The sequence below is a fragment of the Simochromis diagramma genome, unplaced genomic scaffold (assembly GCF_900408965.1).
Source record: "Simochromis diagramma unplaced genomic scaffold, fSimDia1.1 OVJJ01000663.1, whole genome shotgun sequence".
Taxonomy (NCBI): domain Eukaryota; kingdom Metazoa; phylum Chordata; class Actinopteri; order Cichliformes; family Cichlidae; genus Simochromis; species Simochromis diagramma.
Window position 1 is genome coordinate 1,314,716 of NW_024387049.1, and position 23,614 is coordinate 1,338,329.

The 23,614-nt window shown below is 38.8% G+C and overlaps 1 protein-coding gene across 4 annotated transcripts in view; it reads right to left on the reverse strand.

Annotated features, from left to right (window-relative positions):
• The window catches only part of carmil3 (capping protein regulator and myosin 1 linker 3), a 96,011-nt gene that overhangs the window by 40,007 nt on the left and 32,390 nt on the right, over window positions 1-23,614 (reverse strand). For all 4 annotated transcript variants that reach the window (XM_040044904.1, XM_040044903.1, XM_040044905.1 and 1 more), the window contains exons 9-15: window positions 23,269-23,344; window positions 21,606-21,694; window positions 18,431-18,525; window positions 11,886-11,972; window positions 9,453-9,562; window positions 7,904-7,981; window positions 2,585-2,661 (exon numbers count right to left, since the gene is read on the reverse strand). In XM_040044904.1, the coding sequence (XP_039900838.1) occupies window positions 2,585-2,661; window positions 7,904-7,981; window positions 9,453-9,562; window positions 11,886-11,972; window positions 18,431-18,525; window positions 21,606-21,694; window positions 23,269-23,344 (612 nt within the window). The remainder of the gene's footprint in view (window positions 1-2,584; window positions 2,662-7,903; window positions 7,982-9,452; window positions 9,563-11,885; window positions 11,973-18,430; window positions 18,526-21,605; window positions 21,695-23,268; window positions 23,345-23,614) is intronic.

Sequence of the window (23,614 nt, forward strand, 5' to 3'; positions counted from 1 at the left end):
ACTACAATAAAAGGCTTATTCCTTACTTTAACAGTTTAATCATACATATCATAATCATTTAAGGTTCGTCTTTTCCAATGATGCTTTAGCACCTTATTGTAATGGCTTCCTTAAGCTCGATCAACACTTTGACTCCGTTATCTGAATTAAGCCATTTCAGAAACACAGTCACACTTTCAAACAAGTCCTTCAAACTTCATCAACACTTTGTCAGCCTTACTTTCCAACATCCAGAAACACACAAATTACTTTTAGTGTTTCCTCTTCCACTGACACTTCAGCTTGAAAATATGTCAGGCCTAGGCAGCTGCTACGTCAGTCTCAGAGAGCAGGGCGTTAAAAGATTCATGTTAAAAAAATTGTCTGGAAAGCTGGCGAAGGAAGCGTTTTGTGGAAGTCCCCTCAAAGCATCTCCAACAGCAAGTGCAAACTTAGCCACGGTTATGAAAACTGCACAAACACGCCAGAACTAAAGAGAGACATCACCTGTCTTTAGAAATACACCCTGTAATGCTGCACCAGTCCCCCAAAATAGCCTAAAAGGGAAAGCTGCTCTGCACTCTCCTCTCCTCTGATTGCTGAGACAATTTTGTCATGTGTTTGGCACAGCTGCTTCACAGATATGAGCGCAGTAATTTGACTGGCTGGGAATATAATGAATAATCACTACACCCTTCCAATTTCTGTTCCACTTCAACAAATTCCTGTGTGCATATTGCAGCGTGAGCCCGAGCCCTTATTGTCCTTGTGCACACGACCCAGTGCTTCACACTGACTGTTATGACTGTCTATTAGAATATAATTTAGCAACTTGCCACGCTGGCCTTGAGAAATTTGACCGGGACACATTTAACTTTTAACGGGCGCTCATTTTAAAAGTGGCGTACGCACACGGGCGGAAGTAAACGTGCCGAACTGTGGCGTCTGAATTCCCATTAGGCAAATGCATGGTTGACAGAGTACAGTAACGTGTTTTAGAACATTCGCCCCATGCAGACAAAACCAAGTTAACTTGGCTATAAGATTAAACTGCATGGCGAGAGAGGAAATGAGAAAGGGAAAATGTGAGATAAAGAGGGGGGAAAAGTGGGAGAAAATGAAGTTATGAGGGATTAAAAAAAAGAGGAAAAGGTCACAAGGAAAAAGAAAAAAGAAAAAAGAAGATAAAGACATTGAGGAAGACAGTAGTGAGAGAAACCCCGGCAGCTGCACTACAATCACAAGTCGCTCCTTTTCAGATAACCTCCCAGTATGTGTAACAGCAGCTCTCCTTTGACCCATTTGTAACGATTAGCATATAGCCCGTCGAAGCTGCACGGATACAGAATGGCTTCTGTCACATAAGCAGATACGGTGTCACTGTCTCTCTCATGAAACACTCTCCAGAGAGCTCTATCAGCAACTTGTAACTGTGCCTGCACGTCTGTGTGGCAGCATCTTCATAGACTCCTCATTGTTAGTCAAAAGTGACCACATCTGTATGTGTGCAAAGGGTAAAGGAGTGGTCTGAGGCAGCCCGCTCCATATTCATGAGCAGCAGTCAGGTGGTCGGTTCTTATCAAGTCGGTTCAGTTTCGTGCCTTCGTGTCGTTACGGCAACACAGCAGCCATCCGACCGGCAGCACCGAGCCAGCGTGCATTTAATACCACAAGAGCAGCAGGAGGACTGCAACTAGGAACTACAAACACAGGAAGAATGTGATGAGAAAGAGCAAAGGTAAAGATGATAAAATGTGTAGAAGGAGGTAGAGCGATAAGGATACAGGGAAGGAAGAGTGGGGCGTATAAGTTGAGAATGATGAGGAAGGAAAGGAGAGAGGTATAAATGAGGGAAGAAGAGTTATGAAAAAGGGAACGATAAAAAGCAGAAAGAAAAGACTGATGGAGAATAGATGCCATAAGTAAAAGGAAGGGGAGAAAGGAAGACAGGTGCAAAAAAAAAAAAAAGATGGATAGAGAGATAGAGTAGATAAAAGTAGACACGGATAGGGGAAAAGAAGGAGGCATGGGAGCCTGGGGATTGGAACAATAATTCCCGTCTAAAATTAGTCTCATTTTTCACCAACTTCTTTCTCTGTAATTCTGTAATGTAATATGCTGAGCAGGGAAGCTCCCAGGCTCCTGTGGGACATGACATGATGAGAGCCGGAACGGCTTCTGCCTGCTAGTGAAGATAACAAACACACACAGGGTTCAACCGCACACAACACGCATGCCAACAACAACAACAACCCAAGCACTGTTGGGCATGCATACAAGTGCTTGACAGACAGAAAACCTGTTAGCAAACAGAGACATGTGTACATTAAAGGAAGCTGGAAACATTCGGCACACACAGATGCAGCGAGGCAGAATAAATGAGGGATGCGATGTGAGCTTGTATGCTAATTCTATCAGCGAGGTCCAGGGCTAAACGCTAATCTACGGGAAATAAATGATGATGCTCGCTCTCCTCTGTGCCTCCTGACTGGAAAATTTCCAGAGCTGTTTGGCTGAGTCATATTAAGCAAACTGATATATATATTTATTTATATTCAAATAAAAATAGCCTAAACTGGGATTTACACTTGAGGTGAATGCCCACCTGTGAGAGAAGGAGTTCTTGGAGAGATTCAGGTAGGAGAGGTCAGCGCAGCAGCCTCGCAGCAAGGCCCCAAACAACTGGCAGAGAAACAGAGAGATAAATGGGAGGTGTCATGTTCACTATGGTGAACACGATTGTGTTGTATAACAGTTATTTTGGCTCTTGAGTATTGAAAAAACAGTTATAGCACAAATTAAAGCTGACACAAAAGCAATGTGAAGACTCTTGAGTAAATATATATTTTGAAGTATAAAGACAGCCTTGCTTGAAATTGAAAAATAGAATTTAGCAGAAGCTCTGCATGTTGTAAAAAAGGACAAGTACAACGAGATACGACAGGCGGTCAAATCAGGACAAAAAGCAGTCTCGTTTCGGGATTTATTTGATCCTTCTGTGCCATATGGCTTGACTTTCCACAGAATAATGCAGTGTTTGTCATTAACTTTCTACAACTGCAAACAGGCGCATTTAGCATCTGCTGCATGTGATTTTCCAAGAAATATGACATCGTCAGAAATTAGTGCTGTGAATTCTCCTCTACAGGGTGAAAACTAAACAAAGTGAAACTCTGAGGCTGAGAGGAGTACATGATAAAAGATGCTCACAGTCCTGCATCATTCATTCATTCATTCATTCCACTTAGCATTGGACAATACTTACTCTAAATCCCTGCATCTGAGTATAAAAGGTAGTTACTTGAGCTTTTGTTGCATTTGTATTTGTCTTTTCAATACATTTGAAATACATTACATAAATATTCTACATAAAACATGGTGAGCTTATAAAAAATGGTTCAATTGTTAACAGTTCCACTGCATAGTCATTTTCCCCATATCAACATCTGGTTTCACTTAAAGTCAATTCTATATTTTTACTCCAGTGCACAAAACCTTTTACTAAACTTCTCATTCTGACTGTCAACAAGCACACTAATGTTTGGGCCTTGTGACCTTAAATAGAACAACCATATATTTTTCACGACAAATTCTGCATGATTCACAGTTTATCTAGTGCAACCCCTCACTGCATTTAGAGTCTAAAAACAAGGTGTTTTGTGATTCAATCTCTGTTTGCATCCACAGGACAAAAACAAAGAAAAGCATATAAACTGTAATCCTGTGACAGGCTTTTGTTTTCTTTCCTACTTTGGTAAATCTATTTTGTATTTTGCTCAAAACACTGAGTATTCACTAAGAGTAGTTTATTGGTATATAAACACCAGTCCAAATACCATTCACTGTGACGATGCCCATCTCCCTGAACCAGTGGACTAATTACTAAACTATATTTAAAGTTTTATAAAGGGTAAATTGCTACTTCCACACAGATGCAACACTATTAGCAATCTAATCACGTCAAATAATAGTCACCACTATCTGAAAGAATAAGTAAGATTTAGTTTTTTAAGAATTCCACTTGTGAAGGAGAGTTGTACTCTGTTAAATTTGGTATTTGTTGAATTAATCTCTTTGGAGTTTAAATGCTAAGTAACATTGTTCCTGTACTCAGAATTGAAACTATCCTTGTATAAACGAGGCCTATAGAAATAACGAGGTTTCTCAGTACGGCATTCAGCCAGGAAAAGAACTTTAGCTGAACTTTAGTTAAAACACTGAATTAATTTTATTCTCTGTGAAAGACTGACAGAGAACATTTTCTCTCTACCTTAAAGAAATGTTTGAATGAAGGTTTGAATCATTAATATTTGTTTCAGAATATTTGGAAGCTGCTGCACGTCACCACTTACTCAAATCTACACCCTAAATGAGCGACAATAATGTAGACTGAAAAATAAAAGTGATATTTTTATACAAAACGGAGTCTTGTTTGGCTACTTTTCCCGTGTATATTTAAGGGTTAACGGCCCCGAGTTCCAGCAGTCAAATGAAAAAAAACAGTAGTGTTTCTGCCAATCTTTGAAAGAGTGTACGGAAAGTGCTCATCTGTCAGAGAAGTCTACTAATTCCCGATAGCAGGACCAAATGGGCAATAAGAAGTGCAATTGTATTGTACTGAATCAAAGTCAAGCTGAGCCCATACCAGGAAAAACGAATTACTATTCTTCAATTTGTTGCACTGGATATCTATCAAATGTTTAATGCCTCAAAAAAAAAAAGAAGCTGTACAGGATTCGTGCAGGAAACCAAGTATGCTGTGTCGCATGCAGTTCTCTGCCTATATGATCCATGCTGCATTATGCTGCACAGCGCCATGTATCATTCATCAGAGGCCATTATCAATCAAGCCATGCCTTGTGATGATATGGCTGACTTTCAAAATAAAGAGCTTTAGAGAGTACTAAAGTGAATGTGCAGGGACCTGTGATCCGCCCAATGTTAAAATAAAGATGATAAATATGTGTTTGTTAGGCAGGAGGACGCAAATTTGATTGGCATTAAACCAAACCCAGATTCCCTGGAATACTTTAAGCAGCATCCCATCACTTGTGAGAGGTTAAACTATCGGACAAATCCATTTTTTCGCTGGCAGTGTGATCCATCACGCAAATTGATTAATCGACCGTTGTCTGTGTGTCAAGCGTAGATTAAAAACAGAAACGTATTAATAATTCAATCCAACAAGCTAACACTAAAAAAGACTAATTTTCCCCGAGATAGCTCCTCTCTAAAGGATAAATGACAATTAGCACAAAAAAAAGGACATTAAGCAGGTCTCACAGAGAACTCTTTCTGTCACCCTCTGAAGGTGAGCAAGTTCAACTTGGAAATAAAGCAGAAGAGAAGCAATGACTTCCATCCATGCACATAATTCAATATAAAATTCATTGCCCACATTAACAGGACGGGTGGGCTAGTCCTCTGCGAAACAGATTCCTGGCTGACAAGCTCGCTGCTTTTAGGTGTTAAAATTGCTCAAGTGAAGAGCGGCGAGGGAGGAAAGTAAACGTATCACAGCGGCAAGAAAAGTCCAGAAACTGTTTGCCTTTTTCTTTTTTTCCCCATTTTTCCCCAAAAAACATAATAATAAGTACAAATTAAGAGGAAATTATATTTTTGAGAAACCCAAGGTTAGCCAGTGTCTGTGCTCTGATTTAGTTCCACACTAAAACTTGTTTAAACAATTGTAAAGAACTAACATAATTATTCTGTATTGTGATAAATATTTAGTGTCAAAAAGCTTTAGATAAAGAGAATTTATCTATAGCTAGAATCTACATCTGTGATATTTCTTTCTCTTTCTTCTTTCAAAGGTTAAATATGTACTTCCTTTAAGTTTCCTTATGTGTTGATTTTTTTTATTTTGTCATTTTTAAATCAGAGGTAGATGTTCTCTAAACTGTAGCTTTAGTTTTTCATTTGATTTCTTCTTCTTTCTTTTTTTGATTTAATTTATTGTGATACAAATGAACTGGAGAAAGAAAAAGTACAATTTTTTTGCATTTCTTCAAGAGGCAGAAGTATTGCACAGAATGACCCATTATATTAATATATCTACACATTACAGTATTAACTGATCCCTGTTCATGTAGTAATTTTAAATCTAGGTGACAGGAATCATTTTTATAAAGTACAGTTTGGTCTGCCATTACTAGCAGACTTTCAAAGTATTTACATCCTGTTGTTTTCAGCACTAACTCTATACTTTCACCTTCCCACGAAAGCTTAAGAATGTATTTTTTTAATGTAAAACTGCAGCACCTGTCATGTGGTGTTCGTAAACAGTAACCATTGGTTATTCTTTTATTTGTCATTCTACTCAAAAAAATGTGTCTGTTTCTTTAAACAACACAAAGTAAGAAAGGTTCCTACACTAAGCTTGACTTACAGTACTACATCAAGTCTAAGGTGCAGCTGTACATTGTAACCTACACCTTAGAATTCATGCAGACTGCACCAGCTGTGATGGATCTGCTTGGTAGCAAAACCATGTAAACGCAGTATATTATATATTATAATAGTATAGGATATATTAGCACGAGATTAATGCCTCAGTGAAACAAAATGTCAAATGCCATAACTGTAACTAGCTGGCATGCAATGCTAATGCAAAAGCCAGTGCTTCGCTAACATAGACCTGTTTACTTTCACTGAAGCCTTCAAAACGGCAGGAGTCTACACACAGCGTGCAAAACAGCATGTTGTTCAATATTTATCTACTCCAAGTCCAAAACAATCCGCTGGGTTTCACTCGTGATGGTTAGCAGTGCAGAAACACATTTAAATGCAGCTTTAAATGCAACTCCACCTGCCGTGGTAAAGCTCTACGGGATTCAGCCCAGATCAAATCAAGTTTTGAAAATATTTCAAAACATTTAAATCGAAAAAAATTTTAAATATATTTTTTTCACTGAACAGCAGGTTGATCATAATTTTTGTATGAAAAACAATCTCCAAACTATGCTAAACTAAACTGAGTTTAAGATGAAGTAGTTTGGTAATAAGGATAAAATTCTGTTGCCTGTTATGGTGGATACAAGTATAAAGTAGCTGAAAGTTCTGGTGTACTGTATTTGTAGTAGTCAGTACAGAAAATGGAGCATTTACTGTAGATCTTGTCCTTCTGAACCGCTGAACAATGGCAGTGCTTAGATCTTAGATCTGTAGCCGACTCTGACCTTTAACCTCACTGCCGTGGTGGAAACGATAAAAAAAAGAATATTTATGTCTGTTCTACCCAACCTTGCCTGTCCCTATGGCGTTCTGTGGCATCAGCAGCAACACAGCACTGACAAAGCAGCAATGACTGAGAATGAACAATAAAATGTGACCTTTTCACAAACCCCTACATCTTCTAAGGAGACACAGACGTTAAAAACGTGAGTACAGTTGTAACTTTCAGCATTTTTAACCACACAGTATCGCATATTTGCAGCAAACTAACTGCCATCGCAGCAGTAATCTGCAGGGACAGACATGTTCAAGTGTGGCCAATGAACTCTCTCCCTGAGAGAAAGCTCCATCATCCTTTCCACTGTTAGCATATCTGCTACCACAGCAAGATGCCATTTGTCACACTGGCTCACAGACATGCTAAATTTAGACATACTCACAACAACAAAGATGCGAACAAAAGCTTGCAACAAATGCTTCTGTGTGCTTTCCGTAAAAGACATAATTTGTATAAATCACAAAGGTTATACGTCTTCATTATTGGCCCTTCTAAGAGCTCCCACTTTCACCTAAAGCATTATGCAGAGAGAATCTCTATGAGATATGGAATAAAGTGAGGTTTTGTGTGGTAGGCGTTTCATATTCAGACCGCTAGGTCTTTCGGTTTCTTGGCTTGAATCCCATTCTAGTGATGAGATCAGATAGTGATGGGTGGATATCGACTGTAACAAAGACAGCGAGTACAAACCGAGTCCACAGTGCAGTCTGTCCCAGACAGGTCCAAGTGGACCAGGCAGTTAGGCTGGGCCAGGAAAAGGTACAGGTTCTGCATGGGAAGAAGGAGAGAGACTTTAAGAGACAGTCAAGGGCAGTGGTCATTGGATTAATTGATACACTCTCACATGGGAATTAGTTAACATCATTAGAACCCGGTCAATGTAGGATTTTTAAGACCAAGACCAATGCTGATGTTTAGTGATTTAAAAGTCTGATATTCTGATATCCTTTACTTTTTAGATTTCCATTTATCAACTGTTATAAATGCCAGTACAAACAGCTGCTGATATATTGATACATCAGTCATGTTCTGAACAGCATCCTGCATTTTGACACCGACCTCTCATCCCAATCGGTCGCGGCAGATAGCCGACCCTCCCTGAGCCTGGCTCTGTCTGAGGTTTCTTCCTGTTAAAAGGGAGTTTTTCCTTACCGCTGTCGCCAAAGTGCTTGCCTCATAGGGGGTCATATGATTGTTGTTTTTTTCTCTGTATGTATTATTGCAGGAGCTACCTTACAATATAAAGCGCCTTGTGATTTGGCGCTGTATAAATAAAGCTGAATTGAACTGATTGGATATAGAGAAAATGACTGATTTTCACTAGATCACAATGTCAAAATTAATCTGTAAAGTGATCTAAACTTGAGTATAAACCTATATTACATATTATATTATAGACATAAAATGTCTTAATTATATATAAGCATGTTTCACTTGTTTATGTCTATTAGTATAAATACTACTATTAATATTTGTAAAATCTGAGATTTGCATCTGCAATACCTGGAAAAACCCTCTAAGCAACTCAGCTAAACTGTGACCTAAACACACAAGTCAGGGTATGGATTTAAAAAAAAAAAAAAGACTGACTAAGCAGCTAAGGCAACAACGAAGGAGTGCTGAGCTTCAGAGGCTCAGCCTGAAAGCCTGAAGAGATTGTGGAGGCAGTAGCAACTTGCTAGGCGCTTCATCTTCCACAGTTTTATGGGGAAGTGGAAAAGAAAATGATCATTCTTTAGAAAGCGCAGGCATCTCAGCTACAGTTTGCCAGGAGGCACATGGGAGACTCTGAAGTAGGCTGGAAGAAGCCCCTGTGGTCTGATAAATGAAGCATTTTGGCCTTCAGAATCTGCAGCTGGGCTGAAAAATGTTTTTTCACTGCGCAAACTGACTGAACCTGGTCAACTCCGTCAAAGAAAGTCAGAATCAATATTTATGTACGCATGTTTGTTTGTTTTTTTTACATTTCCATCCTAAGGTGGCATAACAGCAGCACTAAAAAAATGATGATTTTCCAGTTTATCAGAATTAAGATATTGTAAACAGTGTAAGTAACAGAGGCCTGAGAATTTTCCATGCAATGATACATTGACTCTTTCCTGATGGGCAAGTGTAAAAAATCTTTATTATAATATTACAAGATTCCTCCCCCCCCCTCCTCCACTCAAGATTTTTTACAGTAAGTGTGCATTAATATATTTGAATGGGAACACACAATGCAACAATTTTTGTGCCTTACTGTAGCGTCCTCTCCAGATAAGACCCCGGGGTTTTTGCTAAGGTCCAGATGCAGCAGAGAATTGGAATAGTCGTCAGCTGAGCACAGTGCCTGGGACAATGAAACCACACCTGGGGGGGGGGGGGGGGGTGTTGATAAAGGATTAAAAGAGAAGGGATACAGTAGTTTAATTTAATCATTTATAATCTTTTTTTTTTCAGGGGGCCAATTTAATGCTCTGGACATGACATATCAGCAACTCAGGAATAAAAAAGCTGAAGAGGTGAAGAAAAACAAGACAATCTGTGGCAAAAAAATAAAAACTAATTGAGCAGAGACTTGTCAGCGCATGACAGGCTTGTACTAAAAGAGCTTTCAGAGGAAGCCAGCCACCTTTTACCCACTATCCCAGTTTCCAAGTGCGCCCTGAAAGCCAAACAAAAGTATGTATAAATCAGATCACTACACAATTACAGCCACAGGCCTGATGGAAGCCCTCATTAAAATCCTCATTCTGCAGCACACAGCACCCCATGTCAGGTTACAGCTTAAATACAGACACAGCAACAGCACTGGTGAAACATCTATGAGAGCCAAACAAATGCAAAGCCTACAACTACCATTTCTCTGTGCTGTATTCAATCTAAAATATATCACTGATAACAACCAACAGGAAGTGTTTTTAGCACTAGAGAGGAGGGTGGAACAAGACAGCCATTGCATGTGCCTATCTGAAGCTGGCAAGGCAGTAAGCTGTTCATCCCTAATTTGTAGCGATTAGGAGGGAAATGAGGGGAAGAGGGGGCAGAGTGTCTAATCCACCCCACACTCTGCCTCAATCCATCTATCAGCTGCTTGATTCTGCTGCAAGCACAGACTTTTAGAGGCCAACTAGTCTGTGTGACATTGTCAAGTGTCTATAGAAGTAATGGTGTGAGAGTTCCTGGGATGCATCAGCTTATTTGCATGTCTGATTAACATCTGAGAGGTGACGTAAGCATGTGTTTATAGCATAAGTGTGCATACGGGCTTTGCTTGGCATAGGTGTTTTAGAGACAGAAGGAAGGAGGGGGAGCGAGAGAGATCTATAAATATTCAACAAAAAGTGCTCAGCCCCTGCAAAGTCAAACCCACCTACCAACACCCAACATTCAAGGTCAGTATCATCGTTGCATTCTCCCAAATCACTGTTTCAACCCAGTGGCTTTTAAAACGGCACCTAGTGTGGTCTTCCCATTCATAACATACAAAAGCAGTCAAGGTCACTATCTGTAGCATGAAGTTTGCATTTAGCTATGCCGTTAAATTAGGGATCTCCTTGCCTATTCTGCATTGAAAATGAGCAGAGCAGTAAATGCACAAGCAGAAGATTTGAGAGGGGGGAGAACTTGCAAGCTAAAGAACAGAAAATATATTTATATGAGTATACATGTATTGTCAAGCAAGTACAGTGACTACATTAAACATATTAATCATTTAGCACATTTAAAAATAAGACTTACAGGCAAAACCAAGATAACAAGTCTCATTAATCGAACTCAAATGACTGTTACATTCCAAATATGCTAGTTAGCTAGTTAGCTTTAGCCAGAGTTTGGTTTCCTTGCTTTCCTGGCATTTCACTACTTGATAACAAATTGAATCTTGGATCAAAAAAATAGATCTTTTTCATTGAAATGGGTTGGGTTAGTTTAATCCCTCAGGAAAGCTGTAGCTGTATCTCACCAGCTAGCTTTACCCCTGACGTCACATTAGCTTGTAAAGATTAGCCTGTTTGGCCATTAGCTTTTTTGTAGTACTTTTGGTATTTAATAATTTAATTCATTTTTTAAAATTTTATTGTTGTTACAACATTGTGTGTTTTTCAAGTAGTATAATAATACTGTTCTCTGTAACGACAGAAATGTCCATTATATGAGCTAAATCAGATAATCATTACCCATAATGCCATTTAAGATCAGGAATTACTTGTAATTTGCAACAATCATCAAAGAATAAGCTATAAGCATATGGAATTACATCTGTATTAACATTATCCTTTTGAATCTGCTTTAATACTGTTTAATATATTGTTTGGGATAAAAGCAATAAAACTGGGACACTCTGCTAATACACAGGATTTCATGGAGAATACTTTTTTTATATAAATAATCGACCACTTTCAGTTTTGACCTGATTATTATTTGTTGGATTGATTCACGTGGGACATTTACTGGTCTGCATTTCTGTTTGAGCAATTGTCCGCTCAAATGCAACTGCATTTAGAGCAGCAGGCCACCATTGTGAACCTGGCTTACAGCTAGCTTTTACAGACAATTTCCAAGCTGTCTTTGAGCAAGACACAGTGTTTTGTACTGCTTTGTGTAATGTAATATGAACTCACAATGATAAAAATCTGTGTTTGTCACACAGTCAGCCACTAGGGGCTGCTGTGTCTAATTGCTGCACACTTACCCTTTGAGGAAAGTGAAGTCTTGGAGAGGTTGAGGAGACGCAGGCCCTTGTTAAGGCGACACACCTGTTGAATAAGGTTGGAAACTCCTGGTAGGAGGAGGGGTGGGGGAAGACAGAGAGAAAAGTCAAGTCATCACTTAAACATAAGAGAATATATATTGATCTATCTACACCAAAGACATTAAATGAGCAGTTCAGTGACAAATCACAAAAATGCCAACAGACTTGCTCATTAACAGTGAATTATGAAATGGTTAAGCAACTTGTAGATACTATGTTGGGCTCTGGAAAATGGTGATGGAGAACTGATACATATTTTTTGCAGGTTAAATGAGAAAATACAAAGCAATTGATCTGAAATGTTAGCCTATATTAAATAACATTTTGGTCATTCCATGTCAGTTCACCAAATGTCTCACATGTGACCGGTTTAGATTGGATATGATAGTGGAGCAGTGAAGGGCTGCAAGTGGGATTCAAACTGGGCTGCTGCTGCACACTGGCCATGTGGCATGTGATCACCTGCACACTGACCACCCGGAAAAAAATATTTCAATGAATGAAGGTAGGGGTGTTTTCACATATCTTTTAGTATAACTTGTTTAGAGGCCGTATTAGAAGGAAATTACATAGAAAACTACTTGAGATGGGTTATTGTTATGGTAAATATCTGGTACTATGACTCTGTAACTATGGACTCTGAGAAGAATGAATCCTTGAAGTCACTCAAATATCTGAATGTCCAGTCTCTGACAGCAGATTTGCAGGCCTAAATCTACAATTTGCAAAATATGCATTATTTAATTTAGACCCTTTAACTTAAAACCAGCAAAATTGAGAAATATTACAAGTTATTAACAATGCTGGCTGCTTTAGATGAATATTAGTATTTCAAATATTCATATTGGGAAAATGAGAGAACACCATCACAAATTTTGGGTATATTAACAGGAAATTGCTCTTAAAATGAGAGAAAGAAAGGTACGTACCTGGAGATTAACACTAAAGTTGAGGGTTGGTTTTTTTTTTGCATATTTAAGCTTCAAAATCGGCTAAACCATTCATCATCATATTTTCCATTTGCATGAGAAGATGTAAATAAAATATCAGTCGCATGTCTGCAAAACTCCTGCTTCTACTGCAAATCGCAAATGTTTCCAACAATGTTTGAACCCAGAGAAAGTGACACATCAAGATGGTCATGTGGACCGGGAACATTCTTACTCATTTCAGCACCACTGTATTCTGCTCAGGTCAGACTTTCAATAATGCTCACACAGTCCTATTTTACAAAAAGTACATCACATTGGTAAAAATTTCACTGTCGCTGGCATCGATTTCAAAAGGAGCACATTCTTCACATTCTTCTCCACAGTTTCAATCTCAGCGTTGGTATTTCATGCTTTCTTTGAATCATTTTTTCAGTAGGGGCATAAATCTTAAAAGGCTTGCTTACAGTACATCCCTGCATCTATATGCCCTCACAGAGCTTATATATAGTTTGGCCATGTAACAGACTCCCTTATGTATGTACTCTCCAAACCATGTCCTTGTAATTCTAAAAATAAATAATAAATAAAAACCCAACTGACATAATTTACAGCCTTAATTTTTAAACATATTGCAGTGACTAATCCACATGAGCACCTTGTACAAAAAGGAGCTTACGGTATATAACAAAAGAGTTTCAGCTCAGCAGTTTCATTAAATATACTGCAGCCATGGAGATAATATGAAAGGCTTTGCTTTTATTAAAAATGGAATTCATTGAAATGCCAAAAGTTGTCTCCTAGTTCGTGTCTCCCTCGCATCCTTTTTTTTTTTTTTTGTTTATTTGTATTTAGAGAAGTTTTACTTTAGGCAACCGCACACACAGACTGAAGGTCATCCTTTGCTGTATTGTGATAAGGTTGCAGTCATTTTACAGCTCCAATCACAATAAAGTAAGTATGTGGGCCCCCCCCCCGACACTTTTCACTTGTGAGGTGAGTAGAAGTGACAAGTGTCAGACGTGAGGACAGAAATGAGCTAATAAGTGGCGTTTGCATGCATGTAAGGTCTGACTCTGCACACACACTTCAGGCTGCCTGAATTGTATGGCGTTATTTTTGTGCCACTATTCTGTGTGCACATAAAAAAAATTGCAGGTGCAAGTGTTGCATTTTGAGGAGAAATTTATTTTGAGCAAAGAAAAGCCAAATTTCTTTGCTCAAATGAACAAAATTCATTGCTGCGTGCAAATGAATTTTGCGTGCAAAAAATGTATTTCAGTGTTTGCTATTATCCACACACACATACACAATAGCAGCCCCTCTCGCTCAGTTTTTGCACTTGCGCTCGCTCGCAATGTGTTGCTTGCGCTCTCAACATTTCTGCCCGTGCGCGCTCAACTCTTTCTGTACACCGTTATATTTGTGCCACAAAACCAGCACAATCACAGACTTGGATGCAAAAAAATCTGATTGGCTGTTTTGGTCTCCAATCAGCTCGAAATGACGAAATGTAATATCCCAGAATCCATTTCGTCCAAAACTCAAACGAGGCAGTGGCGGAGGAACACAGAGTGGCGGAGTTTAAAATATTACTCTTTCTGGGTCACAAAATAAACTTTTAAGATATTTTCATGCGAAAATGGTGTTGTGTAACCTTCAAATATCTGCTTGATTCATCAAGACATCACATATTTGCATAAGTGCTCTAACGTTTTCGGAGATGCCTGTTACCCACCAGCTGACCGCATACCGGACATTTGCCTGGTGGGCCGATGGTGATTTTTCATTTTTATGTTTGTTTGTTTGTCTTTGTAACAGTATAAACAATGAAAGGTGGTGGATTAGCCAGTTGGTCATGATCAACTCTGGGCTGGACCAATTACAATACATCCGTATTGAGGGGAAAAGGAACGCGATTCATCCCTGACTTCAGCTACAATGAAAAAGACACAAGCTGCCCCTTCTTCTCTCATTCTCTCCCCACCCTCTCCTGTTGCTACTTCAATCATGAAACTGATCAATGATCAGCTGATCGTCTTGTTTGTTTATCGCCCACTTTGCGCCAGAAAGAGGAAATCAGCGGATGTCGCGCTAAACAACAGCAGCACGTTCAAGCTTGATCAGCTGTTGTTAGAATTTATTTAATATTACTTTCTAGTATCAGCTGAAGTTTGCTGGAGCCACAGCTGTAAAAGCTGCTGGCCATGATATCGGTGGTATGATATATGTGGTGAGAGGGAAACATGAAGGTGTTACAAATCATACATATATACCAACAAGACAGTGTACATCACTGTCACAACAGCGTTTGTTTTAGTTCAAAGGCTTTATGGTTTTTCCTATAATACCTGGTGGTGTAGTCGGTGATTTTTTGTCAGTTCAGCCTTATATATTATGTTTAACCCGAGTGACCAGCTGGTGGGTAACAGGCATCTCTGAAAACGTTAGAGCACTTATGCAAATATGTGATGTCTTGATAAATTGAGCAAATATTTGAAGGTTACACAGCACCATTCTCGCATGAAAATATCTTAAAAGTTTATTTTGTGACCCAGAAAGAGTAATATTTTAAACTCCGCCACTCTGTGGTCCTCCGCCACTGCCTCGTTTGAGTTTTGGACGAAATGGATTCTGGGATATTGCATTTCGTCATTTCGAGCTGATTGGAGACCAAAACAGCCAATCAGATTTTTTTTGCATCCAAGTCTGTGATTGGCTGGTTTTGTGGCACAAATATAACGGTGTACAGAGAGAGTTGAGCGCGCACGGGCAGAAATGTTGAGAGCGCGAGCAACACAATGCGAGCGAGCGCAAGTGCAAAAACTGAGCGAGAGGGGCTGCTATTGTGTGTGTGTGTGTGTGTGTGTGTGTGTGTGTGTGTGTGTGTGTGTGTGTGTGTGTGTGTGTGTGTGTGTGGATAATGGCAAACACTGAAATACATTTTTTGCATGCAGCAATAAATTTTGTTCACTCAAATTTGGCTTTTTTTTGCTCAAAATAAATTTCTCCTCAAAATGCAACACTTGCACCTGCAATGTTTTTATGTGCGCTCAGAATAGTGGCACCAAAATAACGCCATAGAATTGTGCGTGTTTATTTTTCACTTGCAGAGACAGATCACAAAGTGGCAAAGTGTGTGTGTCAGAGGTGTGGACTCGAGTCACATGACTTGGACTCGAGTCAGACTCGAGTCATTAATTTTATGACTTTAGACTTGACTTGAAAAAATGTTCTAAGACTTGTGACTTGACTTGGACTTTTACACCAGTGACTTGGGACTTGAATTGGACTTGAACCGGTTTACTTGAAAAGACTTGATATTTCACCCCAAATATAAAATTTAACATGCATATTATATAGAGATTGAAAATGTGACGTCATTCAGGGGTAAAACCGCAAAGGATTCTGGGAACTCGTGGCAAGAGGTACTAGCGCACGCAGGCTTTCAATTGAAATCACAGCGATAAAAAAGAAACACAAAAATGGCAAGAAGCTGTTGTATTATTAACTGCAATAGCCGGTCGCATGACAGCCACGGGAAGCCGACGGGTAAAGAGATCGGTTGTTATCGGATTACGTCGTTGAAGAGAAATTGTTCGAGCCATGTTTCCGAAGTAACAAAGAGGCGACGGGTGGCCTGGATTGCAGCCATTCAAAGACCAAATATAACGTCCCAGAACACTCCAGCTCACAGGTTAGTCTGCTCCAAGCATTTCCACACAGGTCAGTCTGCTGTTGTAGTTAATGCGTCATTTTTCTTAACATAATTGGTGATATAGGTTACAAGCAAGTCTGACGCTGAACAGAAATTGTTGCGCTATGCTCCTTTATTTATTGTGCATAAATAGTGAATTGTCCTGACACAATATTGCGTTTCGCTTCTGTTATTATGGTACATTGACAAAAACATATACTTTTATTCACAGGATAAAACAGTTGTTTTGTATCACTAATTGTCCAGTACGATTACAGCATACAATATTATTGTCACTGCTACATTTCTGTGATGCTACCAGAAATTATTTCCACTACTAATTAATTACCGTTGAGCTCAAAGGTCCTATTAATAAACGGTTAACGAATGTGTATTTATGACGACGATTTGTGAGACTGGTAAACTTATGATACGTACGATGGTCTTTCGTTCTACACGGTGCATTTCAAGGTCCTGTACCCATCCGTCGGTAAACTGTACCTGGGCTTGTTGCAGTGACCTGAAGTTACTATCGTGCCAAACTAGGTATCCCCGACAGAATTTGTTTCCCCTGCGTCGGGAGCACACGCTGGACTGTCCAAATCACGGACAAACAGTATCCCGCATTGTTGATTTTTAGTTTACAAACACTTCTTATAATGACTAACTACTCCTGACATTTTTGAGATTTTAGCTCTTTATACAACGAAGTTATAGTGGGGTACAAATAATATCAGGCTGGTCCTGCCACAATTTGTTCCCCCTGTGTAAATCACGGACAAACAGTATCCCACATTGCTGATTTTTCGTTCACAAACACTTCTTATTATGACGCATTTCTCCTGAAACTTTGGAGGATTTAGCTCTTTATATAATAAAGTTACAGGAGAATAAAAATAGTTATTAGCCAAAATGTTTATGGTTTATTAAAATAATCCCATCTGATACCCCGTGAGCAATAAATATATAATTTTCTGTTGTAACCCTCAAACTGAATGGTAATGTAACGATACTAATTTTTCACAAAATGAAAACATCAGTACTTCCTGCGTGCTCCCAGCACAGGGGAAACAAATTCTGTCGGGGATACCTACTTTGGCACGACACCGGTCCTACAACCGCATCCAAGAATAACATGCAGCTTATCTCAGAACTGTCAGTGAAAATTATTCTTGGAGCTAGGTTTAATTGAGCTGTATTTTAAAGAGGTGCAATTTCACAATTTGTGTATATTTTCTAAGTTCACTATTTTGTCATGTGTTGAGAAAAACACAGATTTAAAAATTACATGGTCTAATATTTACATTTAGCATATAACTGCAACATGCTTTTTTCATTATTATTATTATTATTATTATTATTTTTTTTTTTAAAGACTCGAAAGGACTTGAAATTCAAAGTTTCAGACTTGTGACTTGACTCGGACTTTTACACCAGTGACTTGAGACTCGACTCTGACTTGCCTGACATTACTTGAGACTAAACTTGAGATAAAGACAGACTAAAAGAAAAAGTGTGTGTGTGTGTGTGTGTGTGTGTGTGTGTGTGCAGAAAGGTCTAAGAGGTTCGGATTGTGTGGCGAGCGGTGAGACCAGAAAAATAAAGGATTTCTCCACAGTGAAAGACCAATCAAAACATACAGCTTGAAATATATGAAAGAAAAAAATGAGAAAAAACAGACATAAAAGAAAATAAAAGGTTCTGTGAGGACAGGGATTGATTCTGAATTCTTTGAAAGCAAACAAAAGCTGTGAAGTAATAACATGGGGCAGAAACCCCCCCCAAAAAAAACAATCAAAGTTGCCCTGAGAGAGACAGCGGGAGGAGTGAAGAAGAGTTCATAGAGTCCAGGTTGGTACCTTGGTTGTCTAGTGTGTTATGAGCCAGGTTGAGAGAGTGAATCACAGAGGCTGGGTTCTCTGATAACGCAGATGCCATCTTCTGTGGAAAATCCCTGTGGACAACATTAAAAAGAAAAGTTTTATTTCTGCAAAATTGAAACTTCAATACCGATCTCAGATACTGACGAAACAAATCTCCTGTCTTACCTCAAAGCACTTTACAATAATTCCAGTGTTTTGCTTAAACGTACCAATTAATTGATAAAGGTACTTTAGATTTTTTTAAATTAAGCTAGCATTGCTTTTGCACATGCTTCAAAAAAGGTAATGTAATTAAATCAGGTAAACTTTCTAATATTTCAAATTCATCACATTTCAGGCCATTTTTGTTTTCATTTTGACAATTGGGTCTCATAGTTAATCAAATTCAGAAGTCCAGCATCTCAAATTATTAGAATATGTCATTTCAAGCTTAAGTAAAATATGGTTCAAAACATATAAACATGCATCTTTTGGTTTAGCTCAGCACACTTAGCTGCAATCATGGGGACGACTGCTGACTTGATAGTTTTCCAGATCATCAACATCCTTCAGGAGAGTAGGCCATGGAAGCTCAATGCTGAAAAGGCTGTCTGTGTGCAGAGGTCTGTGTCGAACAGTATGCATGGAAAGTTGACTGGGAGGGAAAAGTGTGGCAGGAAAAAGTGCATAAACAGTCTTGAGAGAACTGTCAAGAAAAGGCGAGAACACAGGAGAGCCGTGCTGCAAGTGAACTGCGGCTGCTGTCAGAGCATCAAAAGTCACCGCCCACAGACGTCTTTAAGAAAGGAGCTACAAATCTGTCGTAGTCCTCATATCGTTTCACTCCTGAACCAGAGGCTATGTCAGAAGCATCTTACCTGGGATAAGGAGAAAAACTCGGCTCGTGCTCAGTGGTCCAAAGTCTTCTCTTCAGATGAAAAAGAGGTTTCATTTCTATTGAAAATTAATTTTCTAGAGTTTTGAGAAAGAGGAAGAGTGGAGAGCCACAAGTTTGTAAAGTCTGACAATATGGAGTGCCACGTCATCTGCTGGAGTTGCTGAAGATTGGTTCACTGGTCTACCAAAAGCCTTCAGGACACTTTATGCTTCCATCCAGCATCTCCATCAGCTTTATGGAGATGCTGATTTCCTTTTCCAGCAGGACTGGACAGTACCTGCCTGACTACAGTGCCATATAACTACTACCAAATGATTTGCTGACTGTGATACTGCTGTGCTCGATTGGCCAGACAACCCTCCTGACCTAAATCCCACAGGGAATCTATTGGGGTATTATTAAGAAGAAGATGAGAAGCACCGGCTATCAAAGCAAGCTGGTCTTCAATAACGCCTCAGCAGTGGCACAAGCTGATGGCCTGCATGTCGCACAGAACTGATGCAGTAATTGCTGGTAAAAGAGCCCCAATCACACAGCAAGCTGGACATTTCTATATTTAAATCATCTTTTATAACAAATATTGTTATAATATGTGATACTGGATTTCTGATTTTCATAAATATTGAGCTCAAAATTAAAACAAAAATGCTTGAAATAGTCAGTTTACATCTAAAGATTATGGAATTTATATAAGTTGATCTTTTAAAAAAACAGAAATTTTCAAGAAAATTTCAAGATTTTCTATTTTTGAGATGCACTAGTACAACTTATTCTGTCTTTTAGCCAATTGGCAGCTTATTCTCAGCTGACCAAGGCTAGTTTGAACAAAACTCTGATGAACATGAACAACCAACCCAGATTACAGCCAAGCAAAGTTAGCTAGTAAACTTGCTCCATCTAACTTGTAAAGAGTCAAACATTTCCCTCTGGAGAGAAACAAGGACTGTGAATAATTGACTTACTTTTGTCTGTCGGCTACAAACACCACTCAGAATGAAAGCTAATGTTTATCAATGTCCACTGCTTCCCAACACTTCTGCACATATTGCTCATCCACAGAACAATATGTACACAATGGCAGAACAAATTAATTATACAGTAGCAGATTTATAAACCCCACAGGAATATCCTAATATATATATATATATATATACATATTCATTAGTGGAAGTTTAACTACTTGGAACAAGATGTCTCCTACAGCCCTGAAAGCAAGGCAAGTTTCCAAGTTAGTTTGACTTCTGGAGTTTGACTGGGTCCCAAATTAGCTGTATTGTTATAAATCCCGCTCGCAGGTACATCTCTTAATTTCTGATTGTAGACACAACAATTTCAGCAGAAGATTTACCAGTTACCAAAACATATATCTCACAGGTAGAGTTCCCAAAGATCTAAAAGGTAAAATAGACAAAAAACATTTACATTCAATGTTGTTCCCAAAGTTTTATTTGGGCAGAATTGCTATTTATTTCAAGACAAATCTCCAAGCATTCATGTAGTCAGGATTACTCGATCTCCTTTAATGTTTGAAGTAAACAATCAAGTGAAAAGTGACATTTTATATTTGTGCCGGAAATCTGTGTTGAAATTCCACATCAGAAACTATATTTGTCAGTATAGGCGCCTTAAATCATATACTATTTGAGTATCTTAACATATTGTATTGTATTGAAGTCTATTATTCTCTTGTTGAAGGTAAGAGCTTTTGGCATAGTGCTTGTAGAGCACCTCCAACAAAAATGACCCTTTCTATTGGAAGTGATTTAACACAGGGGAAGTATAAAAACTCCATCAATATGCTGCAGTAAATCATCGTGCCCTCGGGCAGCCAATTCATCTCAATTAATACTAAATAAGAAAACTGCTCTGCTAAATGATACAAGCCATACATAGAAGGTGGAATGTCTTGCCAGATGAAGCCCAAAATTTCACATCTATTTCAATGGAGAAACAATACACCTGCTACAAGCAGATAGGTGGGGAGGCTTTATTTGAGCTTTATTGGATGAAAGAGTGGAGGTTAAGAGAGGCGAGAGACAGCAGGGGAGGGGAGGAGAAGTGGAGAGGTGAGGTGAGCTTAGGTGGAGAGGTGAGACAAGGCTTGTGTAAGTGAAAAGAGAGGAGACAAAGGAGGAGAAAGAGTGAGAAAAGATTGGAGAGTGCAAAAGGATAAAAGAGAAGAGGTGAAGGGGCAAGGAGAAGAAAAGGAGAGGAAATTAGATTAAGAGAGGCGAGTGTAGGGCTGATGATGATGTCAGGAAATAGGAAACCTACGATTTGAGTCCCGCATTCTCCAGAGTGAGCTCCTCCAGACTGTTGGACTTGCTGATTGTGTGTAGAACCTGGTCCACCACCTCTGACCCCTGCAGAAAAAACACACAGCACATGTGGAACGTGGTGGTGTCGAGCCGCAGTGGAGGACAGAAAAAGTGAACTACAAGCAGGGCTGTAACAAAATAATCTACAACTTATTTATTTATTTTTTGCATCTATTTTATTGTTGTGCCTATAAAAGATTAAGTACATAAATAGAAAAAAAAGCCCATGATAGTTTCCTAAAAACCTTGATGCTCTATTCTACAAATTACTATTTGTCTAATGATCCAAAACCAGGATCGACTCATTTATTTTTTCAAAAAAAAAAAAAAAACAAGCTGTAAATCCACCCAGTGCACAATGGAAATAAGGTGCTGTATCTGCCCTGTATCTGCTTTTAAAGAAGAAGTCTATAGACTGATGTTAGAAAAAAATCTTTAAATGAACTTCAAATCATATCTTATCTTTGGTTTTACACACAATGCCTTCGAATAGGCACAAAATCAATCAGTGTCTTAATTATAATGAGTATAATTACCATTTCATTTTTGTTGAGACTAAAAATAAGAGTTAACTCTATGATAAAGTTTCAATAAATTACCATATTCTTTGGACCATAAGACACATCGCATTATAAGGCGCATTAAGCGAAACAAAACAGTCAGATAAGTCAAACTTTACTCAGCTCATTCTTCTTACTTCCTCCACTTCCCTACCACTGATTCATTAATGTTTAATTCTCTCACAGCCACTCTATTCCCATGTTGTTGCAGTATATTAATGACTAACCTCGTATTGTGGATGGATTATCTCAGTTGTTCTCCTAACTGACGTTTGGTCGGTTTACAGCATCCTGCCACGCGATTGTATTTGTCCCTAACCATCGGGAACCTTCACGTTAACTTTTATCGAGTGGAAAAAATTAGCATTCATCCTCCAGCATCACTGTGTTTATGTTATGCTAACATAGCTGTGTCGCTAGCGATCACGTAGCACAATGTTATATACCAGCTAGTCCAACTTCAGTAACCCTACAAATGTCACTACTGTTTAGTTTCCTGTCTTCATTTATGTTGGAAGTGATAGCAGAGCTGTACGTTTTAATTTTTTCAGAAATCTCTCAGTCAGAACATGGTATATCATGTTTAGGTGCAAACTAGCGAGCTAACTTCCTGCTAACTTCTAACTCCGTTAAATTTAATAGATTCTGTTTTCATGATGCCAGGATGTTAAACTTAATTGTTACACCTGGTAAAGCAGCAACGCTGATCATTTTATTAAAGATGAAGGACAGTTTTTAACTCTCACTGACGCCCCAGTGTTCGTTTGACTTTGGGACCTGAAACAGATGGAGTTTAGGACTCAGATCACTCCAGGAAGCTCCTGACTACGGTAGCCGTAATGCTCCGACAGTTTAGTGTTAGCATGGTAACTATTAAGTGTTTTGAGAAACACAAAGAAATGATAATTTTCTAAAAACGCCAAAGAGACAAGCTGATTTAATAAAATAATAAATCAATAGACAACACAAGAGAGCAAACATTTACATTTACAAACATTGTTTGTCTACATCTGGGGAGACAGTTCATAAGTGAGGGAGATTAAAAAAAAAGATATTTACTATGCGCATGTCTTTGCAGTACAGCTTGGTGAACCAGGTGTTGTAGGCAATGGATGCCACAATCACTGCCAAGTCCCTGGAAAGAAGAAGACAGATAAAATTCAAAACTTTAAATTAGCAAACTCCATCTGCTCAAAACCATTTGATCCCATTGATCTATAAATTTGCATTATCTCAGGCCAAACTTATTCTATGCTCTGCATTTGGTAAAAAGCAGTTTATCATTGTGACAGGGAGAACAGCACGGACAGGGCTGCTTTCTAAAAGATGACTGATACTGCAGTCCTGCTGAGGAGAAGAAGCAGAGTGAAATGGAAAAAAAGGAAAGGAGAGAGAGATGTAAAGA